The sequence below is a fragment of the Schistocerca serialis genome, chromosome 1 (genome assembly GCF_023864345.2).
Source record: "Schistocerca serialis cubense isolate TAMUIC-IGC-003099 chromosome 1, iqSchSeri2.2, whole genome shotgun sequence".
Lineage (NCBI taxonomy): Eukaryota > Metazoa > Arthropoda > Insecta > Orthoptera > Acrididae > Schistocerca > Schistocerca serialis.
Window position 1 is genome coordinate 748,895,552 of NC_064638.1, and position 22,233 is coordinate 748,917,784.

The window sequence follows — 22,233 nt, forward strand, 5'->3', positions numbered from 1 at the left end:
CGAGCCCTGATTTCTCGTATTTTATCGTGATGATCATTTCACGCTATGTAAGTGGGTGTCAACAATGTTTTCGCTATCGGAGGAGTAAACTGGCGATTGAAATTTCATGAGAAGATGCTGTCGCAACGAAAAATGCCTTTGTTTTAATGATTGCCACTCCAATTCACATATCATGTCTGTGGCACTATCTCCCCTATTTAGCAATAGTACAAAATGAGCCGTCCTTCTTTGAACTTTCTCGATGTCATTCGTCAGTCCCACCTGATGCGGATTCCACACAGCAATACTCCAGAATAGGGCAGACAAGTGTGGTGTAAGCAGTCTCTTTAGTACACCTGTTGCACCTTCTAAGTGTTCTGCCGATGAATTGCAGTCTTTGGTTTGCTCTCCTCACAACATTATCTATGTGATTGTATCAATTTAGGTTATTTGTGATTGTAATCCCTAAGTATTTAGTTGAATTTACAGCCCTTATCAAATTTATCACAGTAAAAGATGCCAGCATTTATCCAGGTTCGCCATTTCATTAAAATTTGTTAAGGTGACAAAGCTAAATCCAGCAGTATATCTCTAAATGTGGCAACATGGAGAGCTGCTTTTAAGAATACCTTCAACAGAAAAAAGGTCGAAAAAGTCAGCATGTTATGAAGGTTCGCCTTCTTCATTTCTTCATTGATTGTCCTCGGTGTCGACGTACTGGCTGAAAAAATAGGGGGTGGAAGTGCAGTACTGTCTACGGTAAATGATGTAGCCGACAGGTACACATTGCGTTTCATAGTTGTTTACTTTCACTTTCAACAACCCCCCATACACACATTTAATATGGCCAGTGCACTGTTCTTTAACTTTCGATAAGCCTCATTAATAGTTTTCAGGCAAACCTCCACATACTGCTACAGTAGTTTACTGTTAAACATCTAAGAGCAGTAAAAAACCTAACCACATAGTTCACATGTCTTGAAGAATAAAAAGGTACTTATGTAAACAGACACTGTCATTGTTTCAACATGTGGCCTGATTGTGTAACACTTATGTAACAGTTAATTTGAAGCATAGTTGTTGTTTCTCGTCTGAAACTTGGCCATGGACTGAATGCGTCAGGACCAAAAATCGGGCCCTTATGTATCCTCACAATAATAGGTGCTGAAACTACACATTGTTCGAAGTTAAATTTACAGAAATTACAATGAAAACATAACTCATTAAATTTACTGAATACATCGAAAAACTGTTTCTTTTTAACAGTTTCTTCTACTGCAAGGGTTAAGCCAAATTATTTGCTTAAATGATGAAATTAACAGATATTGTTACACAAACAATACTTTTGACAAAGCTGTTAAGTACTTTGGAATTAATTAAGGGCTGACATTGCTCACATGTTTTCGAATACAGCCAAATAAATACTTAAAGATTGCTATTGTTTCGTCTCCCAAATGTGTATAATTAGTACAGAATTTATATTTGTTTATATGTCAACAATAGAATCTAAGTTACAAAACAATTACTGATTTCACCCTACAACTAAAGATGCTAACTAGGAATAGTGAAAATAAATTATAAAATCAATTACATACAAAAAACCTAAGCACAAAATTAGATCTGGTGTTATATTCTTTAAGACTAAAGGCCAACTTTTTTCTTGTATGAAAATGCAGATTATATTCATGCACATTAATGTTAATTAGTCAAAATTGAATCTTAAGGAGACAGATGGCAAAACAAGAGTGGAAGAATAATTAATCCAGCTTGCTTCGTCACAATATGACATAATGCTGTCAGAATTATCAAACCTGTATTTTTTGTGTGTGTATTTACCATGTTTGTTAAAGATGTCAGTATGTTCACATTATCATTATTATGGAAAGGATAGTTGCTACTCACCATATAGGGGAGATGCTGAGTGGCAGATAGGCACAACAAAAAGACTGTCAAACAAGTAAGCTTTCAGCCATAAAGACCTTCATTGGAATTGGATGCACACCCCTCACCCCCCACCCCCTCCACACACACACACACACACACACACACACACACACACACACACACAAAAATGCAAATACTACTTATACACACATGACCACAGTCTCTGGCTGCCAAGGCCAGACTCTAGCCTCTGTCTGGCGTGTGTGTGTGTGTGTGTGTGTGTGTGTGTGTGTGTGTGTGTGTGTGTGGGTGTGGGTGTGTGTGTGTGTGTGTGTGGGTGGGTTTTTTTTTTTTTCCAGCCGAAAGCTTACTTGTTTGATGGTCTTTTTATTGTGCCTATCTGCCACTCAGCATCTCTGCTATATGGTGAATAGAACTATCCTTTTCATAATATTGTCATTATTCCATCCTGAATTTTCCTTAGCATGTTCATATTGTCGTAGATAGATGTACTGTTTGAACTACACGATGTAGTGCGTGGGCCAAACATGCAGTGTGCTTTAGGTTAGGAGAAAATATTTTAATTGCTTTCTCGGCCTTCATTGAAATGGGGCAGCATCGTTTAACAATAGGATCCTTTGTTTAAATTTAATGTTGTTGGTACAAGGTATATTGACTTCTGACAATATTTATTGAGCTGATGTGGGGCAGTTGAGCTCACTGTGAAGCTTATGGACTTTAGTAAAATTTGCAAAATTGCTCGTGTCTGCACTTTTAGTGCAATTCATACGAAAAAACATCAATAAAACATGCAGATTATTGCAGTGTATGCCCTGAGGCCAAAAAATGTAATGTGCATTATGAATGTCTAAATTCATTCAGTTGTGCCGATTAAATCTTCAAAATATGCGTGTACTTCACAAATGCCCAAAACATGCGAATATGCATGTAACATGTGTTTGCATGGAAAAATCAGACTCTAGCAATAAATTTCTCTAGCAGATTACCATTTTTCTCAGTTTTATAAAATTTTGTCTTAATTGAAGTTTTTTTGAAGGCTGTTTAAACACTTCAACAGCGGTCACTTACTTGTAACAGTCGTGGATAAATAATACCCTATGATTCTACAGTCATCATTTAGTCTTTGTTTCCTCCCCTTGTTAATGGGTTTGTTCTTCACATTTCATTCAAAATTTTACAAATCCTTCCCTCGTCTTCTAGTTCGCATTATATTTTTCTTGGTCTGGGTATCTTTTCATGTCATCAGTTCTGTTGTTAATATTCTCATTTCTACTTCGTTCGCTCTTTATGAATTATATTGTTCGTAGGTTACTGATGTTTCATATTGTTCATAGGTTACTGATGTTTCATATTGTTCGTAGGTTACTGATGTTTGTCTGTGTCTCATAGAAATGTTCCCTGACAGTTAACTCTAGTAACGTAATCATAGCATCATCATCAGTTCCTGGCACTCTTGGTGAAATAGAGGACATTCTACACAGGATATCCATTTGTTTTTGTGTATAACCAAGTGCCTTACCCCATTTTTCAAGCCTACAGCTCTGAGAGAACAGTTGGTTGTAACAGTGTCTAATTTGTCAAAATAACACCTTCACCCGCGTTATTAACACTGATCTTACCAACCAAGAGTTCCATTTCATCACTTGGCTTTTGACAATACCCTTTTTAATTTCTCTAGTTTCCCTTTTCTGCTCTATTGTTTGGTTTCTATCTAATTTTTATCCACAGAGACCTGTCCCTTTCATCCTACAATCTGACTGCCTTGATGCTTGTAATGCTTGCTTCTGATATCTGTGTATGGTTTAACCCTCAATCGGAATCTGCTGGTTATGGAAGTGCAATCTGTGCATTTTATGCTGTGTGTTTGGCTGGGTTCTAATACGAACATTATTGTGAGGGGTACATCTTTCACATATGTATAATTTTTGATTCCATTTTAAATTTAATACTGATGTTTAGTATCTTAAGTTTATCCTGAATGTGTATGTTCTGCATGCAACTGTTATCACTGCTGGAAAATTTCAGACCTTTTATTTAATTGGTATGCATGGAAGTTTCTGCATTTTGAAATTAATGATATGTGTGCTGCCATACTGGCCATTGTTAACATTATACTGTATCTCTACATGATAGTCGTGGGTCATACAAAGACTATTCTTCCCCGACAATCACCATCCCCGTCCATTCCTGCCTCAGCCTCTTACACCTCCAGGAATAAAGTTTTTAATAATGAAAAGCAGTCCAGATCATAATAAATTATTTATTTTTGATTCTGGTGACTGGTTTCGGTCTATGGGACCATCTTCAGAGCATATCCCCCTGATGATGTGAAGAGCCCGTTCAGTGTGTTGATGTGCAGCACCTACTGGTGCCTCTCATACACCACAGTTTGTGATAGGTACCAGGAATCCCAGAAGACATGTACCAAGCTCCACTGGTAAAGGACATCATGACAACAGAAGCAATCATCAAGTAGTGGCAGTGTATCGAGGAAATACAACAGAAAATAGTTAGATGAAGGAGATGTGGTTGATTTCCGAATGTGGTTTCTGTGGCAGTATGGAATACCACCATGACCTCACTTTTCTTAAACACCAAGTTACAAGAGAAGAGAGACAGCATTTTATGCCAACCAGAACTGTCAGACTGAGTACACAAGAGGTAGCCACCATGTACGTTGACACCATATGTCAAGACGCAACAGAGAATGTTGAAGGAGAGGGATCTTCATCTTTGGCACCAATTTGTTCATCACTCGAATGTGTTATGAAGACTGCCCTTGGCCAAATCGGACTTAGGTGACCACCATCAAATGACAACCCAACATTGGACCAATGCAGGTGCAGCCAACTCCTCTGCCAAGTAAAATGTCCCACAGAACAAGTAGACATTTGGAGGATGGAGGACAACACACTGGTCTGTTTTCACTGTGGATGTCCTGGATGTGCACTAGTGCAGTGAAAGAAGTTGAGTATTTGACAGCTGTGGTGTTGTTCTCGTATGGGACAACTATGGTGTTATTCTCGTATGGGACTTCTTGCAGGCATCAAAGATGCTCTGGGTGGTTTGTTTGCTGTTGAAGACACTGTTACCCCGCCATCACCGAGACAAGGGCCTAGTCATAACTCTAGATGCTCAGTTAAACTATGATGCTTTTGTTGATTGCGAGGAGCAAATTGGGTTCACAAAACAAATATACATGGCAGCGATGGTCATAAGCATTATAGGTAATCAAGGAGAATCATTTATCACTAATTGTCACAAGCAGCCTAAACTCGTCCCTAAGGTACGTGCATAGGGACAGCATTCTGTGATCGCTGAAGTATCATGCTCTGCTTACTATTACAGGCAACACAGTGAGAAAGCTGCAATTGAACTGCCAGTAGAATCGAGCCTGACCGAGGAACATCATTGGCAAGTGATAGCTGTTACACAACAATTTTCAGACTCTAAGTCCAGAGTGGAGGAAAGTCAGACCCAGCAACTTGTGGTAAACCACTGTATCGATACTGGGGATCATCCATCCATTAGCCAGCACTATTATAAAGTGCCACTGGCTAATGACAGCTAATTGGGTAGGAAGTGGGAAGGATGCTGCAAGATGTCATTGAACCCTCAGCATTCTGGGCATCTTCCGTGGTCCTCTGAAGAAGAAGAAGAAGAAGAAGAAGAAGAAGGATGACACGCGACATTTCTGTGTTGACTGTTGATGACTTACGAAAATCGTGAAGAAAGATGTCTGTCTATTGCCGCACATTGATGACATCCTAGACCAGGCTGTTCAGAGTCAGCGCCATGGGGCACGGGCGCCTGCAGGTGCTCATGGGCTCGGCCAACGAGGAAACGCTAGGGAATAGGCTGCCCACAAGGATCTATTTCAACATGCATGCACACTGCTGTGTTAAGTTCCTGTCACTTAGTTGCTTCTTCCCAACTTGGCGAAAATGGCAATGGGTTGGTTCTAGAACTCACTCATTGCTATGTCCACTGCTGAGTTTCAGACGAGAAACCTCTGTTGGTTAGAACAACAACAGTGCTTCAGATTAACTGTGAAATAAGTGCTACACAATTAGGCCGTGTGTTAAAACGATGACAGTATCTAGTGATGAGTGAGCTCTAGAAACAACGCATAGCCATTTTCGCCAAGTTGGGAAGAACAGTTTTTGTTAGTTGAGAAAGATGGGTTGTGTCAGTGCCTCGTGTGTTATAATAAAGTTCTGAATATGATGTAGTAGTATAATACACAGCATCACTACATGTCTCTTCATGCAAAGCATTACAATGAGCTGGACAGTAATGCAAGAAAGCAAGTCATTGTTACACTGAAGGGCGAAGTTAAGCAACTCGTAAATATGACACAAAATAAATAAATATAAAAAATGAATACATAGTTCTTCTACGAGCTCTGTATATGTATTGATTTCATTTATTCCATACTTTTTATGTAACTATAGTAGATTGCTGATGTTGACAAATATTCAACTGATGCAGCACTTCGAGCAAGCTACTAAGTTGCACACCATTGCAACTATTGGAGCACCATTCTCAATGGGTCCCTTGGTGAAATCATGCCTGCTTGCCATTGTCAAGTGCCCAACTCCACCACATATTACGAAATTCGAAGGAGTTTGCCTCTCCAAGCAAATGGTATCTCATCAGATCTGCAATATGGCACCAATCTGGAAAATAACTAAAGCAGAAGTGCCAGACTTTTATAGCTATTTCATTAGCCCTTGAAAACAACAGATGTCACAGATGTTGCTCAGCTCACAATATTTACGAGGGGCATTAATTCGGAACTACAGGTTTTCGAGGAGCTGCTAGAAGTGATACCAATGGTGTACACAACCACAACAACATATTTGAGGTTATCTGTGAGTCTGTAAAAAAAAAAAAAAAAAAAAAAAAAACGTGCTTGCCAAGGGACACGCTGTGTTCTGTGGCAGCAGATGGTGCATCACAAATGGTTGGGAGCCAGCAAGGTTTCATGACTCGTTCGAAGGGAAAAAATCTAGACAGAATTTCAGAAAGAAATATCAAGCACACACTGTTTTTTGAACCAGGAAGCCCTTTGTGCTGAAAGTGTGAAATGCGCTGACGTCGTGAAGATAATGGTGAAGTGTGTAAATTTTGTAAGGTGACATGGTGTCAACCACAGCCAGTTAAAAGGCTTTTTGCATGTCCTGGAAGCATCCTATGATGATATTTCTTATCAATGCACAGTACAGTGGATTAGCAGAGGCAGAGCTCTTGAAGTAGTTTTCAAAGTTTGGGAAGAAATTGCGTTGTTCATGGAAATGAAAATAGAGAGGCAACCATCACTCAGTGCCAAGTCGTGGGAAGTGAACCTGGCCTTCATAACTTACATTACAAGACATTTAAACAGCTTAAATACGTCACTTCAAGGAAAGGATCTAGTAATTGTTGATATGTGCAATAAAATTAATGTGTTCATGGACAAACATCATCTTTTTGAAAGGCAACTTTGTAGTCATCGTCATCATCATCATCATCATCATCATCATCATCATTTAAGACTGATTATGCCTTTCAGCGTTCAGTCTGGAGCATAGCCCCCCCTTATACAGTTCCTCCATGATCCCCTATTCAGTGCTAACATTGGTGCCTCTTCTGATGTTAAACCTATTACTTCAAAATCATTCTTAACCGAATCCAGGTACCTTCTCCTCGGTCTGCCCCGACTCCTCCTACCCTCTACTGCTGAATCCATGAGTCTCTTGGGTAACCTTGCTTCTCCCACGCGTGTAACATGACCCCACCATCTAAGCCTGTTCGCCCTGACTGCTACATCTATAGAGTTCATTCCCAGTTTTTCTTTGATTTCCTCATTGTGGACACCCTCCTGCCATTGTTCCCATCTACTAGTACCTGCAATCATCCTAGCTACTTTCATATCCGTAACCTCAACCTTGTTGATAAGGTAACCTGAATCCACCCAGCTTTCACTCCCATACAACAAAGTTGGTCGAAAGATTGAACGGTGCACAGATAACTTAGTCTTGGTACTGACTTCCTTCTTGCAGAAGAGAGTAGATCGTAGCTGAGCGCTCACTGCATTAGCTTTGCTACACCTCGCTTCCAGTTCTTTCACTATGTTGCCATCCTGGTGAGAATATGCATCCTAAGTAGTTGAAACCGTCCACCTGTTCTAACTTTGTTCCTCCTATTTGGCACTCAATCAGTTTATATTTCTTTCCCACTGACATTACTTTCGTTTTGGAGATGCTAATCTTCATACCATAGTCCTTACATTTCTGATCTAGCTCTGAAATATTACTTTGCAAACTTTCAATCAAATCTGCCATCACAGCTAAGTCATCCGCATATGCAAGACTGCTTATTTTGTGTTCACATATCTTAATCTCACCCAGCCAGTCTATTGTTTTCAACATATGATCCATAAATAATATGAACAAGAGTGGAGACAGGTTGCAGCCTTGTCTTACCCCTGAAACTACTCTGAACCATGAACTCAATTTACCGTCAGCTCTAACTGCTGCCTGACTATCCATGTAAAGACCTTTAATTGCTTGCAGAAGTTTGCCTCTTATTCCATAATCTTGTAGAACAAACAATAACTTCCTCCTAGGAACCCGGTCATATGCCTTTTCTAGATCTATAAAGCATAGATACAATTCCCTGTTACACTCATAACACTTCTCCATTATTTGCCGTAAGCTAAAGATCTGGTCCTGTAGTGGGAACTTAAATTTTTTGTGTTTTTCATATCTTTGATTGACTGAAGAAATAAGTTTTGGTAATTATCAACAAGTTATTGTACAATTTCGTCAAAGTTTTGAGGCAAAGTTTCAGAACATGTATTGCCTACAAAACGAGTTAAAACTGTTTATCACTACATTTCCAGTTATACCAGATACTGTTCCTTCAGAAATGCAACTAGAACTGATAGTTTTGCAAAACAGCACACTGCTCAAGGACAAATATTGCAGCACCACAAATGTTAAGACGATATTGCAATCTTCTTGCAGAATAAGTTGCCAGATTAGACAGGAATGCAGCTGACTTCATATCTGTGTTTGGCTCAACTCATGGTTTTGAACAATTGCTTTCTGTAATGAAGAGAGTAAAATTTGCAGAAAAGTCCCAGTTGCACGACCCAACACTTAAAAGTATTCTGTGTCTTGTGGCAACTCGAGGTCAGACACCCAATATTTCATTAATCGTGAATAAATGGAAATGTATGTCTCAAACTAAATAAAATGTTTATAACAACAAAAATAATCAATTATTGATAATATAATGGAACTGGACATATAAAAAAATCTACCCACCAAGCCACCACTTGCTGAGTAGATTTTTCTATCTGTCTATTTAAAGAAAATGTTTGCACATTTGGCTTATATTAGCATTTTTCGTTAATTATAATGAGTCACCTGCATTGCCTTGTACATGGTCTCCTCCCTAGCCAGTGCTTTGTGCACAGTGCTGCATGTAAGCTGCTTGCCCAGCCCTGTCCAACTGTGACACTGCACGCACATGCGCATGCTATTTACTCACTACTGCCCACCAGTGCCCGTGGGTTCACTGCTGCTTGCAGCTGAGCTTTTGAGCTGGAACAGGAGCAAAATATGTGTCAGCGATATACATGAAGACAGGCTATGAGCTTATCGAGAATGAGAAGGCTGACAAGGAAAAAACTGCCTTTGTAATTCCTGATGGCCTCTAGGGGATCGAAGGATGAAGTGTCTTTGCTATCTGTGTGATTTTATCATTTAAGAAATTTCAAGAACGCCTAATCTGCCTGACAACTGTGTTCAAGTTTTTTCAGACTTTAGATCACTGCCTGGACCCCAAAAAGTGCCTCATCGTCGCCCAAGAAATAAAAACGGTGACGTAGTCCATCTCGATCCTGAGAAAATAAAAGCAGTCACAGATTTTCCAACTCCTTGGCACAATTGTGATGTGAGTTTTCTCTGAATGTGCTCTACTAACAGCAGTTTATAAAGGACTTCTGTACTCAGGCACATCCTTTGCAAAATGTGCTACATGGAGATGCCAAATTTTCCCGGAGTGAAGGACAGGAAAAGTACTTTTTTTGGCCTTTAGGAAGTGTAACATCATCTCCATTTCTAACATTGTATGATGAGAATGCTGAGACAGTAAAATTCTTACCGATGCTAGCAGTTTTCCAATAGAGGCAGTTTTAGTACAAATTCAGGAAGATAAAAAGGTGATAGCTTGCTACCAGAAAGTCCTTGCTGAACTATTATACAGCTAGGAAAGAATGCCTTGCTGTTGCTTGTAGCATCAAGAAGTTACAACAATATTTATTTGACAAACTAACAATGTATACACTGTTCTTGTTTCAACCAAATGATATTCTGGATCAGATGACTGTATGAAACATCTCATAACTAGGACCAACGAAGGAAGGCAACTGATTTGCATCCAGAACCCAGAGGCCCAGGAGAAAGACTGAGAGCCCTATACTGAAAAGCACCCCACACCTCTTCACCCAGTTAGACACAGCCAAGGTGATTTGGTATGGATTTGTATGCCTGTGTGGAATGTGGGACTATCAGAAAAGTTACTAAAGCATCACTTTGTGCTGTATCATATCATTCCTTGCTTGTCAGATGTCACGTATGAAGATGAGGTTTATGGCCTGTCATTAAGAAGACAAAAGTACAGTGACATCATCCACATCCTCATGGAGCCATACTGCAGTCCAGAAGCGCAAATTGATGGTGGGAGGATCAAAGAAACTGAAGACCCATTTGATGTTCGTGAAGTTCCCTTCAATGCTCATGATAATAAGAGGAGACCTCAGAAAGATCTAGATCGAGGGGGCTGTTGTTAGCTTTAATGAAATTTTCTGAAACAGCGGCTTGCTGTTTCTCCAGGAGAGCATGCAATACCTTCCCAGGAGAGGGAGCAGTGCTACGAGGTATAGTGCATGCAGTGTAGCTTAGTGGTTAGCTTCGCTGGCTGGCATACTGTGAGTTGCCGTTTCAAACCTGGCGACCAGCAGTTATTTGTTCCTTGTATTTTGTCATTCCTGGGAGGTCCTCAAAATATGTTTGTAATGTTTCATTATTCTAGAATATTCTATGTGTGTGTAAATGGCAGCGTTCTGGAGTGTTTTCTATTTTTATAAATGGCAGGACTCTCCATACAGGAGCTCAGATCTGTTCTGGCTGTACACCAGTGTTTGTAGTAAATGTGCTTTCAGTTCTAAGTGTCCTTTTTCATTGATGACCCTGCATTTTCATTTGGACTTGAATGTGGTTATGACATGATTGCGTCAGACAAAGTTTTTGTACAGACACTACATACATAAATAGATTATTTATCAGCATAATCAGCATGATGTTGATTAAGACAGTTGTGTTAATGGTGTACCTGCTCTCCCTTCGGCAAGTGTCTGTCACCTTTCTGTCAAACTTTATCATCATGGTACCGTGTAGTTTCTCATTTTGTCTTATTCAAATGAGAAACAGGGAACAGTGAGGAAGTGGCTTGACGTAGGAAGTGGACTTGATGTGACAAAAAAATTAGCACAGCTTTATGACAAAAGCTAGTCTTTGTGGTGATAGTACTGAAGGGGGGAAAAACAGTAAAGGTTAATATCATCTGAACATAGCCGGTCTGAGTTGAAGGAGTGGGCAGATGAAGCTTTATATTTTAAACGCTCATTAATCTGAGTGAATGAATAAAGTGTCATTTATCGTAATTTTCTTGTCTAGATGTTGCGAGGTGCGGGGTGGAGAAGAGTTTGTACCTCTTTAATTCAGACGAATTTTGCATGAGAGAAGTGCACACTCACAATAATTTAATAAAAATCGTAATCTACTCAGAAAAAAAGAGAACTTTATCATAATAAACAACAGGAAATGGGATTCTGCATATATCTACGAAATGACATGCGGATTACATATTCTTCAGAACATAAATGCACATGATTATCGACACAAACAGTAGGTTAAAAGATAGGGTATACTGAAATATTATGAGAATAAGAGTTGGCTCGAGAACAAGGGGCTCCTACTCTCTGTGATGCAATAGATTTACGATAGTGACTGGAGGTCCTAATGAATCAAATATTAATCTTCCGACTATATAGCAGTATCGCAATTAGTAGTGAGAGCTCAAATGGGATAATATGGAGAAACAAGCAAGGTAGACTTGTAGCAAAGCAAGCGCGTGTGCTGCTGAGGGATTCAGTATAAAACTGATAAGGTACTACAATGCCGGAGCCACAAAATACTGTACCTGTACTGAAATCTGCAGCACGTCGTCGGTAGGCAGCGTCCTGATGATGTAGGTGCCGACTTCTGCCGTGCGGCAACTCTGTGTCAACCCCTGGCCTCGAAGGCTGTCTGAGAATTCTGAGCTCTTCCGAAAAAGAGGGACCAAGTCGCAAGATCGCCCGACTCCGTCAAAGATCGGATCCTGAATTCACTGCCCGCACAATGCAAGAGTGAAGCCAACATTGCTCTACTCCCTATTCTCCTCAAAAACCGCGAATCAGCATTCAGTTCCGATTCCAAAATTCCCCCACACTGTCTCAGAACATCATTCGCCCCAATAGCGACTGTTCCCTCCGATTTCGAGCAGGACTTCATGACGTCAACTAGCCTCAGTTTAAGTTGGCCAATCATGCCTCTGCTATTCAGCTGAGGGCACTGAACTTGCTGTTTGACCGGCTACGAAAACAACCTGCCTAGACCACCGGCCGTCCGGCGCCAGACAGTTGCACCCAGCAGGGCATGGTCCACAAGTATTCTCAGAATCAAGAGGACAATGCAGTCAGTCAGTGCCAGGAATCTTCATTCCAGACGCACCGGAACGGTAAACAAATAAACTGCAACGACACTCAGACGTCTTGCAGGTCGTTTCGCCCTGCATAGAATAGGCGAAACACCACCAACGACAGTCGTTCCGCCAGGGACTTAAGCCTATTGTACGAACCCCTCAGAATTCAGGGAAGTGCAGCCCCCAAACGGAAATGCCGTGTGCAGTGTCCTCCGATGCTTGCCACCCAGGGAAGTAACCCAACATGTATAGGAATCAAGTGAAAAGTATTTTTTCGAGCTCTCAGTACAAATACTCTCATTACAATAACCTTATTCGGTCTTGTTACTATTGTGCAATGACATAGAACATTAATAAAATTGATGAAAATGACAGGAGACATGCAAAAGAGGGCATGGAACCTCTCACTGTTCATGATGAAAAGCTCTTTTGACAGTATTATGAAAGGATAGATTGCTATGCACCATATAGTGGAGATGGTTAGTCGTAATATTGTCATTATTCCACCCATGATTTTCCAAATCTGTCTTCAGGGTGGTGCAGGAGTTCTAAGACATCGTCATCTCCTTTGCTAATGTTTATGTTGTTCTTTTTATAAATAATACGAATGTTTTTGTTGTTATGTGTTTGTGTGGTTGTCGTTTGCAGTAATTGTTATAATCAATTATTATTGGTTTTTCTGATTTAAGATGAAAAAACCAAAAATAACTGATTTTGTTGTTGTTAGAAAATGAGAACTTTATTGAAGCATTCAATGTTTATATTTCCAGTGAGCAGGAGATAATGCGAGAAGAACTTAGGTCATTGCAGAATTTGAAAAGCCGCCTCCAGCAACGAATTCAGGAGCTTGAAGAAGAAGTTAAACGAGTTAAGGAGGAGGCAGAGAAGGCAGCAAAAGCTGCCAAATCAGATGATGAAGTGAGTTCTTCGCATGGCAGCATAAGTAAAACTTCATAGCATAGTGGCTTCTCCATTGGTGCACCTGTAATCATAATAAAGTATGAGGTCTGTTCAAAAAATTCTGGAACATTCGTAATTTCGTACCAATGGTGTATTGGAGTGATATGTGGTTGGCAACCCTGCATATGCCTGTGTTTAGTGCATAACTGCCAGAAATTTCATTGTGGTTTGTCTGTTAGTTGCTGTTCAGAGCTGTATTGAGTAGAACATTGAGTCACACAGTTTGCGAATTTCAAGATGGTAGAGTTACAGGAACAACTCATTTGCATTAAATTTTGCGTGAAATGCAGGAAAAGTTGGACACACACACACACACACACACACACACACACACACACACACACACACACACACACACACACACACCAAATGATACGGGAAGCTTACAGGGATGAGTTCTTAAGCTGTACTCAGTGTTACAAATGGTCCACACAGTTTTAAAATAGCCAGATGAAGGTTAAAGCTGACCCTCTTTCAGGACGCCCTTTGTCTACCAACTACACTCATGTCAGGAACATCAATGAAATGGAGCACTGTCTGAGAGATTGCAGAAAAATGTAACATTCAGTTGGATCATGTCATGAAATCCTGACACAGCATCTTGGAATGCATCGTGTTGCCACCAAGATGGTTCGATGGGTCTCGAGTCAAGACCAGAAAGACCTTAGTTTTGCATTGCGTGAAGAGCTTTTGGATCGTGCAAATGAGAATGAGATGTTCCTTAAGAGAATCATAACTGGAGATGAGAGGTGGGTCTACAGGTATGATGTTGATACATTGAAAGGATGAATATTTGCAACGATAGATGAGATAAAAGAAAATTCACAGATGGCACTTTGCACGATCCTGCAAAAGGCTTACCAAGACTGCTTTCAGAAGTGGAAACAGCATTGGGGCTGTTTTATCAATTGTGGAGTACAATATTTTGAAGAAGATCATGCAGAATAAGTAAAAGGTAAGCAATGAAAAATTTGTGGACAAAGTTCCGGAATGTTTTTGAACAGGCCTCATATATTTCCATAGATTAATGTGGAAAGTTAGAAAGTCTACATGTTACCTTTGCTTTTTTTGTTTTACTACTTACAGTTAAACTACTACATTAATAACATGCAGAATACAACTAATGAGTATAACCCCGTGCTAAGTTGAACACTTATTTGCATAGAAAGGAAGATTCAGTTCAGAAAGTCATTAACAAAATGACAGGAATAATGGCAAGTAATTATCTTCAGGATGTGCAACTCCCACTATTACTGATTGAAGCACTTAAAACACAGAACTCATTGCTTTCTAAACAATAGGTATGTTATACATATGGTTATGGAAAGTCCATGGTAAAATATAAGTAATGGGAGTAAAGCCAACAGTGCAGCATATAGTTAAAGTGTTTTAAAACTTTGCTAAGCTTCCAGATGATGGGTGTGGATGTGGGTGCAAGTGGCCATGCTCTGTACTAGTTAGCTCTAAAGAAGAAAATCATCTGAAGCTTAGCAATGTTTGCAGCATTGTTTGTGGCCCATCGATCACTTAACACCCAAATTCTGTTGTGGTGCAAGGCAACATACATCAAATAAATGTTAGTGACTATTATTCTTTAAAAAAAAAAATAATAAAATAAAAAAAACTTGTAAAAAAAATCACACCTGCCGTGTGTGCATTGTGGGTGTCGATACCAGTAAAGAGAAGTATCTGAAAGAAGTGTCTTGACGGTGGCCTAATTTTGATGTCCTTGAGTGCCTTACAGTTTGAAAATTAATCTAGGTTATGTCTAAGAACAGCTTTTATAAATTTTTATTTAGAGTAAATATAAGTCAGTAAAATATTTTGTCTTCTATTGGTAATATAACAACATACTTGTTGATAGGTAGAGAAGATTAGAATGTTTAACATGAAACTTTGTTTATATTTGTTGCATTGACTATTACAAAGCTACAAAATACAGTTAAACCTAGTTAAGATAGTACCAAGTAAAACACTTTCTCTGGTAAAGTACAAAATTATTCTCTTCATACAAAAACTTCTCGAGTGCCTTTGTAAAGCATTTCCTTCATAATGCCCTGCTTGTGCTCTGCACAAGACATGCCTTGCCAAAGTGTATTTTCTATAAGATCGAAGACACTCATGGACATTTGTCAACAAACAATTACAACTTGAAAAATAACAACAGGGATATGTTAGCTAATGTTAACAACTGGACATTAAAAATATTATTCATCATGCAGGTACAGAAGTTAATGTTCCGCTGTTATGTTCCCAGTGTTGTTGAAATTTATGGTAAGGTAACAGCTTTTTAGCAGTGGTGAAAGTGGTGACAATATTGAATTATGATGAAATCATGACACTGTCATAAAAAGTAATTGTAAAGTGTCTTGGGATGCTATCTTTGACATTGAGTGTCATTTTGCAAATGAGAGGACTTGGAACAAATGACTTTAAAGGGGCAGTAACAATAACACACCTGAAAGTGAAGCCTATATGTAGTGAGTTGGAAAAGGTTTTGTTCAATGGGTACACCAAGCCAGAGCTCCATAAAAATGTCTCAGTAATTCAAGCGAATGCTGTGGAAATTATGAGCGACATTACTGCTTGTACAGTTTGGTTCAAGAGATGTGAACCACATGAAGGAATTGTTTACTGACTAAAAAAGGTGATGTGGCTGAATCCATGAATGAAAGTGATGATATTGCTTGGAAAAATGGTGGTCTACCAAATCTAATGGTGCAATAACAAAATAGTGACCTATTTAAAGCTGACAAATTTGGACCAACTGCCCACCTTACCATCCCCCCTTTCCCACTTCCTAAAATAAGCCCAACATGTCTTTCAGCTCATTGGAAGAAACAAAATTTTGTGCTCGTGTTGTATATTTACGATTTTTCCATGCTCCTTACTTGAATTGTATGGGAAGAAACTTTAATACATAGTGCAGTGAGAAGTACCTTTTGCCATGTAATTCACTGTGATATGCATGCAGATGCTCTTTATTGGTAAAATCATAAATTCCCTTTGGACCAAAAACTTGCATAAATACTGTGTGAGTACACAAATGAGTGACAAGTGTATTGGGTGGAATTCAGTTTGGCAGAAAGTGTTAGAAAACTGTTTTAAACACCAGTAAAGACTTAAGCAATAAACACTTAAAAAGTTTCTTAAAAGCATGTTGTTTCTGTGCTCCCAAAAGTATTGGATAAATTATTTAAATATCTTATGTTGCTGCATATATATGTTTCTTACAACAGAAGCTGCCAGTATAGTGCTAATAACTTGTTTCTTGTTTATGACCTTTTTTAGTGCAGTAAGCATTTTACCCCCATAATTTTGAGTAGTACCTTAATGCTAAAATCAGCAGTCAAACTTCCCCATCCAGGATGCTTCAGGACAGCACTGAATTTGTTAATTGTGCAGAATTCACAACAACATACTCCAATAAAATTTCTGCTGAAAGTTACTTTTGCCTCATACTCGAGCACTGTACTTTTGGCTACAAAATTCAGAGATTTATTCATTCTATAATTTAACAGATTCCTCCCTTATAGTTCCATCTACTATTCTTTTCATGACTGAATGGAGATCTTGCAGTTAGTGTTTTGTTCCCAGTACAAACAAGAACTACTTCTGTAAATATTGATTTATAAAATGTCAAATATTATATAAAACAATAAATTAAAGCAAATATGTTGGAGATGTGACTTCTTTTTTAACTGAATTTTTTTACTGATTTAGTAAATTAAAATTGGACTAGTTGCTACAAATCCCCATTGAATCAATTTCATATAAGAGTGCAAAACCAATTACATCGCTAAATTGTTAAAAATGTAGACAAAACTATCAAACTAAATTTTGAAAATATGTATTTATTTAGAAAGGTTTCATAATTTTTTTGAGGTCATCAGTCCTCTGACTGGTTTGATGCGGTCCGCCACGAATTCCTCTCCTGTGGCAACCTCAGAGTAGCACTTGCAACTTATGTTCTCAATTATTTGCTGGATATATTCCAGTCTCTGTCTTCTTCTACAGTTTTTGCCCTCTACAGCTCCCTCTAGTACCATGGAAGTCATTCCCGGATATCTTAAAGATGTTCTATCTCCTGTACCTTCTTCTTGTCAGTGTTTTCCACACACTCATTTCCTCTCTGATTCTGCACAGAACCCCCTCTTTCCTTACCTTATCAGTCCACCTAATTTTCAACGTTTGCCTGTGACATCACTTCTCAAATGCTTTGGTTCTGTTCTGTTCTGTTCCAGTTTTCACACAGTCCATGTTTCACTACCATACAATGCTGTGCTCCAGACGTACATTCTCAGAAATTTTTCTCTCAAATTAAGGCCTATGCTTGATACAAGTAGACCTCTTTTGGCCAGGAATGCCCTTTTTGCCAGTGCTAATTTGCTTTTGAAGTCGTCCTTGCTCTGTCCGTCACTGGTTATTTTGCTGCCTAGGTAGCAGAATTCCTTAACTTCATCTACTTCGTGCCCATCAGTCCTGATGTTAAGTTTCTCGCTGCTCTCATTTCTGCCACTTCTCATTACTTTCATCATACTTTGATTTACTGTCAATCAATATTCTGTACTGTGCTGATTAGATTGTTCATTCCATTCAGTATATCATGTAATTCTTCTTCACTTTCTCTCAGGATAGCAATGTCATCAGCGAATTGTTTCATTGGTACCCTTTCACCTTGAATTTTAATTCCAATCCTGAACCATTCTTTTATTTCCATCATTGCTTTTTCGACGTAGATTGAACAGTTGGAGGGGAAAGACTACATCCCTGTCTTACACCCTTTTTAGTCCAAGCACTTCGTTCTTGGTCATCCACTCTTATTATTCCCTACTGGCTTTTGTACAAATTGTATATCACCCATCTCTTCTTATAGCTTAGCATTATTTTTCTCAAAATTTTGATCGTTTTGCATCATTTGACATAGTCGAATGCTTTTTCCAGGTCAACAAATCCTATGAACGTGTTTTGATTTTTCTTTAGTCTTGCTTCCATTATCAGCTGCAGTGTCAGAATTGCCTCTCAGGAGCCTTTACCTTTTCTAAAGCCAAAGTGATTGTCATTTAGCATACCCTCAACTTTCTTTTGCATTCTTCTGTATATTATCCTTCTTAGCAACTTGGATGCATAAGCTGTAATGCTGATTGTGCGATAATTCTTACACTTGTCAGCTCTTGCAGTCTTCGGAATTGTGTGGATGATATTTTTGCAAAAGTCAAACGGTATATCGCCAGACTCGTACTTTATACCCACCAACATGAAGAGTCATTTTGTTGCCACTCCCCCAATGATTTTAGAAATTCTGGTGGAATGTTATGCACCCCTTCTACGTTATTTGATCTTTAAGTCCCCCAACGCTCTCTTAAATTATGATTCTAGTACTGGATCCCCTATCTCTTCTAAATCAACTTCTGTTTCTTCTATTGTCACATCAGACGAATCTTCCCCCTCACAGTGGTCTTCAATGTGCTCTTTCCACCTATCTGCCCTCTCCTCTACATTTAATAGTGGAATTCCCATTGCACTCTTTATGCCAGCACTTTTGCTTTTAATGGCACCGAAGGTTGTGTTTGACTTTCCTATATGTGGAGGTGGTCCTTCCGGCACATTCTTCACATTTTTCATGCATCCATCTCGTATTAGCTTCCCTGCACTTCCTATTTATTTCATTCCGCCTGTATTTCTGTATTCCTGAATTTCCCTTAACATTTTTGTACTCTTCTTTCATCGATCAATGGAAGTATTTCTTCTGTTACCCATGGTTTCTTCCCAGTTACCTTTTTTCTACCTATGATGGCCCTTTTTAGAGATGTCCATTCCTCTTCAACTGTACTGCCTACTGAGCTATTCCTTATTGCTGTATCCATAGCCTTGGAGAACTTCAAGTGTATCTGATCATTCTTTAGTACTTCCATATCCCACTTCGTTGCATATTGATTCTTCCTTACTAATCTCTTGAACATCAGCCTACTCTTCATCACAACCATATTGTGATCTGAGTCTATATCTGCTCCTGGGTATGCCTTACAATCCAGTATCTGATTTTGGAATCCCTGAAATCTTCTTGTATCTCCTAGTCTTTTTCAAGTATACCACCTCCTTTTGTGGTTCTTGAACAGAGTATTTGCTATTACTAGCTGAAATTTATTGCAGAACTCAATTAGTCTCTCTCCTCTCTCATTCCTTGTCCCAACCCCATATTTTCCTGCAACCTTTTCTTCTACTCCTTCCACTACAACTGCATTCCAGTCCCATGACTATTAGATTTTCATCTCCCCTTACATACTGTATTACCCTTTCAGTATCCTCATATAATTTCTGTATCTCTTCATCTTCAGCTTGTCATGTCTGTGTGTATATGTGAACTATAGTTTCTGGTGTTGGTTTGCTGTCTATTTTGATAAGAACAACCCTATCACTAAACTGTTCACTGTAACACAGTCTTTGCTCTCCCTTCCTATTCATAACGAATCCTACCCCTGTCATATCAGTTTCTGCTGCTGTTGATATTACTCTATACTCATCTGACTAGAAGTCCTTGTCTTCTTTCCATTTCACTTCACAAATCCATACTATATCTAGATTGAGCCTTTGTATTTCCCCTTTCAGATTTTCAAGCTTACAACATTCCACACCCCGACTTGTAGAACACTATCCTTTTGTTGACTATTCAAGCTTTTTCTGTTGGTCACCTCCCGCTTGGCAGTCTCCTCCCGGAGATCCGAATGGGGGACTATTCCGGAATCTTTTGCCAATGGAGAGATCATCATGACACTTTTTAAATTACAGGCCACATGTATGGTTATACTAAACCAAAAATTATTTACATACTAGCTAAGTACCCAGCACTGCCCTGATGTACATATTTATTTCAGTTCTATTAGTCCATGTCCTCCTCCCTCTTCTCTCTGCCCACCTCTTCCGGCCTTCCACTCTTTGGCCATTTTCTTCTGCCCTCTGGGTGTATCTGCAACTTCGTCCCCCGCAGCTTCGTCCCCCCCCCCCCCCCCCTCTCTCTCTCTCTCTCTCTCTCTCTCTCTCTCTCTCTCTCTCTCTCTCTCTCTCTCTCTCTATCTCCTGCTTATTACTCCTTTCTATGCCCACCTCATCTTCCCCCTTTCTCCATCTCCTCCACTATGTCATACAATGATATAATTTTGTAAGTGCATTTAGCAGCATATGTGGATACTGTCTTCTAAATGTGTTATGAATAGAGTTAGCAGCAAAGAAGCAATAAGTGTAAACGTCATGACATGTCTGATGCGACAGTTTTACTGTATGAACAGCGAAAATGTCGTTATGGGGGGTGTCAGTGAAAAAAGGTTTTGTAAAGGTTTGTAATTATGTGCAAAGTTTGTTGCAAGTGACTTAATGCTCTCGTTCTCAAGTGTAGATGAATAGAATCTGGACATTTGTGTATCGTGCCGTACACTTCTTTTTCACCACCACCACCACCACCACCACCACCCCTTTGATAGACAGGTTCATAGTCGCACAGTGATCCTTTCTAAACAGGAAGTAAAATGTGTACGAAATTTGGTCGAAATCAGTCCATTGCTTTTGCAGATGTGGAACATGGATGCTTACGTACATACATATGTATTTATTATATGTGTGAATATTTTTTCTGTGATATGGTTTTGACGAAATATAGCCTGTATGGTGCCCCTAGCTATGCAGAACTTACCAGTGAAAACCCCATAAAAATCTATCTGCAGATTAATATGTTCAGGCAGACAGAAAAAGTTGCAATAAAACTTCTGTGATCAGATTTTCATGAATTAAAGCTTATATTTTCCTCCAAACTATGCTCAACTTACCTGTCAAAACTCCATGATAATGTGTCTAATAGTTTTGGAGATTACAACAATGTTATGAAAAGGATAGTTGCTACTCACCATATAGTGGAGATGCTGAGTCGCGGATCGGCACAATGGAAAGACTGCCACAAAATAACCTTTTCGCCAACAAGGCCTTTGTCAAAAATAGATGACTGACAGATACGCATGCATGCACACGTTCACATGCAAATGCAACTCACACAGACATGACCACAGTCTCTGGCAGCTGGAGCCACACTGAGTTTTGGTTTTGGAGATTAGCATGTTCAAAATAGATAGGCAGGGCAGTTTTACAGATTCATTATTACTACAGATGTTTTTATTTTGTATAATGTTGCTAGCCAGTAATTACCTCCAGACAGTGGAAAATTTAATACTGCCAGTGGCTATGTTTACAGTTACATGGCACTATCCTAGCTTTTGATAGTTCCTTCCTCAGGGAGGTGAGAGGGGTTGGTTGGTAAAGATTAAAAAGGAAGGGCAAGTCACTCAGACTTCAGGATGAGAGGGACGCACCTATAATTTCTTTTGAGTGAATTTTACTTTAGATATAATAAATACTGTGTGCAAAGCGAGAAGAAGAGAAAGTGTGCTTGACTCCCTTAGTTGACTGGTTCCACCATGAGATGTTGGTTCCTCCGCTTGTGACCCAAGGAAGCACACCTTATCACAGGCAATTGTAACACATGCAGATGGTTCACAAGTATGATCTTACACGTGAAATGAAAAACATGTGGGTTTAATTGACATA

General features: G+C 39.3%; 1 protein-coding gene across 13 annotated transcripts in view; it reads left to right on the forward strand.

Annotated features, from left to right (window-relative positions):
* Positions 1–22,233, forward strand: part of LOC126481976 (C-Jun-amino-terminal kinase-interacting protein 4) — a 271,973-nt gene that overhangs the window by 56,804 nt on the left and 192,936 nt on the right. For all 13 annotated transcript variants that reach the window (XM_050106008.1, XM_050106016.1, XM_050105951.1 and 10 more), the window contains one exon: positions 13,452–13,599. In XM_050106008.1, coding sequence (XP_049961965.1) covers positions 13,452–13,599 — 148 coding nt within the window. The remainder of the gene's footprint in view (positions 1–13,451; positions 13,600–22,233) is intronic.